Below are 8226 nucleotides of genomic sequence, written 5' to 3' on the forward strand. Positions count from 1 at the left end.
CAGTGCGTCTCTGTTCTAGCCTACTTTACTGGTGCTCGACTGACAGGATGTGGTGTATTCACTATTTATACCTTAACACATAACGGGGCTCAGGGGCCTAATGGCTTTGCTTGTAGAGTATGTGTTGTAGAGAAGTGTTTCTCAATCCTGGTCCTAGGAAGGGCTACCACATCTTTGTTTTGGACCAAGCACTATTGCACTTAATTTAAGTAACCAACTCATCTTTATGCCTTTAATTTGAAACAGGTGTGTGAGTGCTAGGGCAAAAACAAAAATGGGCAACCCTTTGAGTCCCCAGGACCAAGGTTGATAAACACTGTTGTAGAGAATGGTAATTATACTTTTTTTTAAATCTTCAGTGTTTTGTGTGGCTTCCTGCAAGACACAGGCAAATGTCAGCCTTAGCGAGAGGTTGTGGTTACGTGTGTCACCATGAAATGTCATTGGGCACTTCAATCGAGAGGGAGGGAGAGAGAGAGTAAGAGAGTGATAGCGTTAAGGAGCAGGAGAGAATGATAGAGACAGAAAGTCAGAGTGAGAGAGCGCTAGAGGCACAGAGAGAGACAGTCACAAAGGGAGAGACAGACAGACAGAGACCTGAGGCTAAGGAGACAGAGAGGAGAGAGCATCTGCACAAGTCAAATAGTCAAAACAGAGCAAGGAAAGTAGGAGAACAGAATGAGGACTGTGCTGACACGTCGACCCTGACTAAGAGGGTAAGTCTGAAGAGGTTGAATACCTATTTGTTTACATGTGCATTAGCACTTACTCTCTAAGATTCAACTTAGATTAACATTTTATATATATATATATATAAAAAAGCCAAATTATCATTGAGTATCTATCCCTGTATCGTTCTTGTTATCATCAAGGTGTCAGCCGCATCACCGAATGTAGTCATTTAAAACTAATCCTTAGGATGGCAGGTACCCTAGCGGTTAGAGTGTTTAGCCACAATGAAGGTCGCTGGTTTGAATACCCAAGCCAACAAGGTGCAAAATCTGTTGACATGCCATTGTGCAAGACACGTAACCCTAATTTGCTTAGTATTACTATGGCTGACTCTGTAAAACAATACATTTCACTGCACCTATCCGGCGTATGTGACATTTCATCATACTGTATATATATATATATATATATATATATATATATATGTATTGTTTTATATATATATATATATATATATATATGTATTGTTTTATATATATATATATATATATATATTTATATATATATATATATATATATGTATTGTTTTATATATATATATATGTATTGTTTTATATATATATATATATATATTTTATATATATATATATGTTTTTTTACATCTAGGCCAACCTGGTGAATCTGTCCAACAAGCACTCAAGAGGATAGTGTTTAGACTGTCTAGTTTTTTAGCTGTCTATTGGTGCAATGAACTACAACATCTGCCTATTTAGGGGAGACAAGGGTACAAAAGGTTTTCTCATTGAGAGTTCAACATTAAGTCATGCAGTATTCATCAGTCTCTGGATGAATGTGTATTCTGTATAGATATCGATTCTAGAGGAGTTTCTGCTGCTGCCTTTAAGTGCCTACCAAAACTCTTCATGTACTACAGTCAAAGGTGATGACAGTGGGTCACAATGGTATTGGGCTTGTGATGGAAAGATTTTCACGTCGTATACAATCAATTCAGGATGTCCCTTATCAGTGTCGTGTCTGCTCCTGTTCTATGCAACTGTTACTCAGGATTTTTACTGTCTAAATGTTGCTGGTGTTCGAGTGCTTTGTTATAACAGCCTCTTCATCTTACGTTGTCATCATCTTTGTTTTACATTTAAACAGTGGTGGCAATGGCCAAGACTCTGTAAGTGACTGTTTCTTCGTCTTCTTTTCTTCATCTATGCCATCTGTTGTTTTCCAGTTAGACAGGGGCGGTAATGATGTGGTCCATGCTTCACCTGCTGTTCCTGCTGTCTGTCCCACCAGGCTTCACTCACAACCTCCAAGGTAACTAGTGACTTCATGTTACTCTCAGCCTACTCATTCAGATAAGATCTGTGAAAAAACAAACAGTACCTGCACCTTGTGGAGAAACATGATTTATTGATTGAATTTACCCCCCCCAAAAAAAAAAAAAATATATATATATAAGTCAGATTTGTGAAGTTGGTGAGTTTGTGGATTTTAAAATGATAAGTGTTAATATACAGTAATAATCTTTTTGGTTTGCCTTTGCTGTCTTTCCCTCCAAGGACTGTTTTGTGTGAATGACTACATCAACAACATCGCCTGTGTGTGGAACAGCTCGGGAATAGATCCAGACGTGGCCTGCCAGCTCCTCGGTACAAGAGAAGACTATGAAAACAATTTTTTGTAAGGAATATTTTTTTGTCTCTCTTTATTATTACTGCAATACAGAAAATGACTGCATTGTGTTTTGAGGTATAAATGCATCCTTGTGAAATATTTTATTTATTTTGTTTTGTATAGCCAGAGTGGTTGTGATCTCAAACCCTTGGAAGGTCATTCTTTTGGAGGCTGCAGTTTTGTCTTTAAGGGCCATGTAAGTTTTTCCTGATATCAGAATCAGAATTATATACAGTATGTTATTCTCCATCAATATGTTATTGTACATATATGTTATTTTCCATATAATTTTCATTGTTTTCAATGTATATCGATTTCTATTGTATTTTTCAAAAGTGAACTAAATATAGCATGTGAAATTTATTTTATAATAACTACTTGTGAAAGTGAGAGTTACAGTTAGAATCCTTGGAATTATTCTCCATGAATGTAGAACAGATGCAAGGAGTTCTTACTTTATTAAACATGCAATCTGTTTCCTGACTGTGTTTCTCTACAGTATTTCAGTTCAAACGAGAACCTCCCCAGCATTAAGGTGGAGTGTAACGGGTCTGAGGCGGCAAACCTCATAAAATACACACCTATCGAACACAGTGAGTGTCCACTTTTTCAGTGCTCTCTTTTAATCTAGTGTACCTGCGAGAGTAGCCTCACACTATAAATAGCTGTTCTTCTTCACTGGTTGATTTGAGAGTTTGATTCTTGCATGGGCCATATTCAATACTGAATGTGTGTACCACTATCAATGTAAACGTTGCTTTGGAAAGCATCTGCTAAATCTTCAGGTCTCAAGACATGGTTACTCATCACCTGGTCTTAGTTCACCAAACCGCCTCCTCTATATTTCCACTTCATGGTATTAGATGACTGTGACATCTCCCTCTGTTTCCTCGCAGTTAAGATGCATCCTCCTGGTATCCCGCTCATCATCAATGGGACAAATGCCACCTGGACTGCTGGTAGTCCGCTGTCTAAGAAGATCTTTGCATATGAGTTCCAGGTGAAGGTGAAGAGGGAAGACCAGCTATGGGGGGTGAGTGAGACAAAACCATTGTGTGGGGGTGGGTGTGAAAGTGTGGTATTGGCTGAACATGCAGTATTCCTGCTGAATGAGTTACAGTGAATCTGATTAGTGGGTAGTCATGCATAATACCGATGCCTGAATATTTAGCTTTGATTTTTGGCTGATTCTTCACTTCCATAGACATCAAAGCATGATCAAAATCAAATCAAATGTAATTAGTCACATGCGCCGAATACAACAGGTGTAAGTAAACCTTACAGTGAAATGCTTACTTACCAACAATGCAATTTCAAAAAAATATGGATAAGAATAAGAGCTAAAAGTAACAAGTAATTAAAGAGCAGCAGTAAAATAACAACAGCGAGACTATATACAGGGGGGCACCGATACAGAGTCAATGTGCCAGGGCACCGGTTAAATGAGGTAGTATGTACATATAGGTAGAGTTATTAAACTGACTATGCATTGATGACAACAGAGAGTAGCAGTGGTGCAAATAGTCTGGGTAGCCATTTGACTAGATGTTCAGGAGTCTTATGGCTTGGGGGTAGAAGCTGTTTAAAAGCCTCTTGGACCTAGACTTGGCACTCCGTTACTGCTTGCTGTGCAGTAGCAGAGAGAACAGTCTATGACTAGGGGGGCTGGAGTCTTTGACCATTTTTAGGGCCTTCCTCTGACACCGCCTGGTATAGAGGTCCTGGATGGCAGGAAGCTTGGCCCCAGTAATGTACTGGGCCGTTCGCACTACCCTGTAGTGCCTTGTGGTCGGAGGTCGAGCAGTTGCCATACCAGGGACTGATGCAACCAGTCTGGATGCTCTCGATGGTTGCAGCTGTAGAACCTTTTGATCTGAGGACCCATGCCAAATCCTTTCAGTCTCCTGAGGGTGAATAGGTTTTGTCATGCCCTCTTCACAACTGTCTTGGTGTGTTTAGACCATGTTAGTTTGTTGGTGATGTGGACACCAAGGAACTTGAAGCTCTCAACCTGCTCTACTGCAGCCCCGTCGATGAGAATGGGGGCGTGCTCGGTCCTCTTTTTCCTGTAGTCCACAATAATTTCCTTTGTCTTGATCACGTTGAGGGAGAGGTTGTTGTCCTGGCACCGCATGGTCATGTCTCTGACCTCCTACCCTATAGGCTGTCTCGTCGTTGTCGGTGATCAGGCCTACCACTGTTGTTTCATCTGCAAATTTAATGATGGTTTTGGAGTCGTGTCTGGCCGGGCAGCCATGAGTGAACAGGGAGTACAGGAGGGGACTGAGCACGCACCCCTGAGGGGCCTCTGTGTTGAGGATCAGCGTGGTGGATGTGTTGTTACCTACCCTTACCACCTGGGAGTGGCCCGTCAGGAAGTCCAGGATCCAATTGCAGAGAGAGGTGTTTAGTCCTAGGGTCCTTATCTTAGTGATGAGCTTTGAGGGCACTATGGTGTTGAACACTGAGCCTTAGTCAATGAATAGCATTCTCACATAGGTGTTCCTTTTGTCCAGGTGGGAAAGGGCAGTGTGGAGTGCAATGGATATTGCGTCATCTGTGGATCTGTTGGGGCAGTATGCAAATTGGAGTGGGTCTAGGTTTTCTGGGATGATGGTGTTGATGTGAGCCATGACCAGCCTTTTTTGCTAGTTTGTCAGCGCATGCTCGTAGTGAACATCCTGGTAATCCGTCTGGCCCTGCGGCCTTGTGAATGTTGACCTGTTTAAAGGTCTTACTCACATCGGCTGCGTAGAGCGTGATCACACATTCTTCCAGAACAGCTGGTGCTCTCATGCATGTTTCAGTGTTATTTGCCTCGAAGCGAGCATAGCGAGCATCGTCTGGTAGGCTCGTGTCACTGGGCAGCTGTCCGCCGTGCTTCCCTTTGTAGTCTGTAATGGTTTGCAAGCCCTGTCACATCCAACGAGCGTCAGAGCCTGTGTAGTACAATTATGAGTTACACACACTCATCTCAAATCAGGATTTCAGCCTGAATAGTTTGAGACAGTCTTGTAGCTTTGCACTGATTATGCTTATTTTTATCTACCTGTCTGTCTCTGTCAGGAGGCCAAGAATTTTACCAGACCAAAGCAGGAACCGTGGATGGAGCTTGGTGTGGAGGAGAGTGGGATTCATCACATCAGGGTGAGAGTCAAGCCGACCCAGCCCGCCTCTACCCACTGGAGTGAGTGGAGCCCCACTGCATCCTGGACATCAGAGGGCGAGGTCTCACCAACCTTTGGTACGTTTGAAGCCATGCCATGCCACAAACTTAAACATTACATCTACTATATGTTTGGTCATGCAGAACACTCTATCCTATCCAGAGAAACTGACAGTCGGTGCATAGTGAAGTTCATGCGGCCCATACAGGAATACAACTAATTTGCTGGTCTACAAAATTGTGTTAACAACCCGTGTTAAATGCATCCAGATGCATTTCTGAGACATATATTCCAACCATGCTTCCGTTCTGTGTTTCAGTGCAGTCCCCGGACCTGGCTTTGTGGCTGGTGTTGAGTGGTGCGCTTTTCACTCTCATCATTGTCATGTTGCTAGTCTTCTACAAAACACATATTAACAATAGGTAAGTAATGCGTAAAGGTGGATTTATATGCGTATTGTTGGCTCAGATCAGGAGTGAGACCCACAACCTTTGGCTCAGTGAGTTAATTTGGTCTTGTGCCATGTTGATGACGGGGGGTTGATTTTTATCATTGGTTGCATAATGTTTGGGTATGTAGTATCAAGATAAATTCTGGAACAGACCCAAGATGGTTTATTACAATCCATGTTGTTTTGGTGCTCTACAGGAAACACCAGTATGTGCCTGACCCCGCCAAGTACTTCCAGCCACTTAACTCTGTCCACGGTGGAAACTTTCAGGTACCTGGAAAATACTCCAACTTCCTGCTAAACTTGAAACCTGTTGAACCAATACAATTCTGTGTATGTGGCTTTATTCACTAGCATGAATGTTTTCTTGATACCAAAACCTAGTGGACAGCCTAATATAATAATCTTGAACCTGGTTGAGTGGAAATGTCTGCATTTGTGTCCCTATTTAACTTTACTTACTACTTACTTACATTGGATGCTTACAGTTGGGACCAGTCTCTTTCGTTGCCAGTAAAAGGAAAGTTCCCATCCACAGTAAAAACTCAAAGAAAACATTAGTCATGAGCATAGACCCCTTGATATGGTTTCTCTGTTGGTTTGAATTCCTCGCATTGTTAGATGCAGACATAGACACACTCTCTCTACCACACGCACACACTAACACACCAATAAACTCACGTATGGACCTTGTATTACAAACAAGGATACAGACACACGCTGATCTTGCAGCAACTTTCAAAACTTGATACTTGCCAGTGTAGATGCAGTAAAATATTTGTCCTTTGTCATTTTGCCTAAGAATCAGCATAACTTTAAATTTCACCAATGACCGTGACACTGTACAGTGCTCCATATACTGATGTGTGTCTCTGGCCTTCCCCATGCAGAAATGGCTGAGCCCCTGGTTTGCTCCAGAGTGCTTCATCACCGCCCAGCCCGGCGAGGACATCTCCCCTGTGGAGGTGTCTGGAACAGAAGTCTGGGACGTCACCGACTCCACCAGCTCCACCACCGCAGCCTTCCTCCTACACTCTGACCCCAACACCCCCTCTGATGGCTGGAACAGCAGCGGCCAGTCCTCCTGCTTCTCCAACATCGGCTACTTCTACCCCAGCGGCCTCCGCATCGAGTCTTGTCCCGTCTACTTCACCTACCAGGGGGACCACAGCTCTCTCTACGCCACCACCACATCCTCCTCCTACGAGCTCTTGGAACTTCTCGGTCGGCTGCAGAGCGAGCCCCAGAGCCCAGACTCTGGTTTCGGCATGGAGAGCGTTGAGGGGAAGGACCAGGTGGAGGAGGAAGGAAAGGGTAAGAAGGAAAGGGATGTGGCTCCAGTTGACCATCATTCACCCCCCCCTCTTGTCCTACCAGTCCCCCTGCCTGCTGGTATCCCTCTAGGCCCTCACCATCCCCTGAGTCTCCCTCAACTCCCCCTTCATAATCCTGAGACTAACTCTGCCATAGCACCTAGCAGCAGTTACAATGCCTGGCCAGTAGAGGCTGCTCTAGGCAGATCCTCCTCAATGACAGTGGAACCCAGTCGTAGCGGGTATTTGACCATTAATGAGCTGCAGAATACCTACAGCAACAAGTCTATTTGAACAATCCATTTTTTCACTCAATTTACATTTTAGTTGAACTGTCGAACTTATTCTTCGTGCAAACTATGACACAAGGCTCAGATAATGCAGGTACAAAATCCTTTTTTGCATGGTATTTTACATGATAAAATACCATGTAGTTTATTTGTATTTTATATACATTTTGTATATTACTTGTATTACTATTGAGGCAGCTGGTTTGCCAATGCGTTGCTACTTTATCTCAGATAGTTAGTGCTGCTAGTTGTTTTTGTCTTTAAATGCGTTCACTGACAGCTTGTTTGTATGAAGATCTGAATAAAACCTCTGGCAGAAGAGAAGTGGGTCAGCCTTTAACTTCCTATGTTTGTGGGCTTAGGTAGTCTGCCCTACAGTACCAAGCAAAAAGGCAGTAACTGCTAATTTGGTCGAAAATGAGTTAGTCGTTTTTGCTACATTAAATACATGCTTAATCATGTGGACAAGTATCCTTCCTCTAATGTATTGTGTTTTTGAGAAAATGGGGGTCATGTTAGCAGTAACTGCATAAAGTTACTGTGAAACCAAGGTAAATAAAAGCCATTTTTCTCAGTTCCACGCTATGAGCAGTTACTGCTTTTTTGCTTGGTAGGGCAGTTAAAGTGGCAAAGAGTGGGCAAGTGTT

General features: G+C 42.8%; 1 protein-coding gene across 2 annotated transcripts; it reads left to right on the forward strand.

Moving 5' to 3' along the window:
- The first annotated feature begins 497 nt into the window (after positions 1–497).
- Positions 498–7900, forward strand: LOC112225890 (interleukin-2 receptor subunit beta). 2 transcript variants are annotated; one of them, XM_042307519.1, is made up of 10 exons: positions 498–716; positions 1917–1998; positions 2244–2364; positions 2482–2554; positions 2858–2951; positions 3255–3391; positions 5425–5602; positions 5845–5947; positions 6174–6246; positions 6867–7900. In XM_042307519.1, the coding sequence occupies exons 1-10, from the start codon at positions 513–515 to the stop codon at positions 7581–7583; spliced, it is 1782 nt and encodes a 593-aa protein (XP_042163453.1). In that variant the 5' UTR covers positions 498–512; the 3' UTR covers positions 7584–7900. The 2 variants fall into 2 exon arrangements, with proteins under 2 accessions (XP_042163453.1, XP_042163454.1); XM_042307520.1 differs by having other exon boundaries at positions 581–716; positions 1913–1998.
- The last annotated feature ends 326 nt before the right edge of the window (positions 7901–8226 follow it).

Source organism: Oncorhynchus tshawytscha, linkage group LG27 (assembly GCF_018296145.1).
Source record: "Oncorhynchus tshawytscha isolate Ot180627B linkage group LG27, Otsh_v2.0, whole genome shotgun sequence".
Taxonomy (NCBI): Eukaryota; Metazoa; Chordata; class Actinopteri; order Salmoniformes; family Salmonidae; genus Oncorhynchus; species Oncorhynchus tshawytscha.

Bases quoted from the DNA above. Each gene is read 5' to 3' on its own strand.
- LOC112225890 (XM_042307519.1), top strand. From the start codon at position 513: ATGATAGAGACAGAAAGTCAGAGTGAGAGAGCGCTAGAGGCACAGAGA. The intron at 5,948-6,173 runs GTAAGTAATGCG...GGTGCTCTACAG, and splicing joins AAAACACATATTAACAATAG to GAAACACCAGTATGTGCCTG. The intron at 6,247-6,866 runs GTACCTGGAAAA...TTCCCCATGCAG, and splicing joins TCCACGGTGGAAACTTTCAG to AAATGGCTGAGCCCCTGGTT.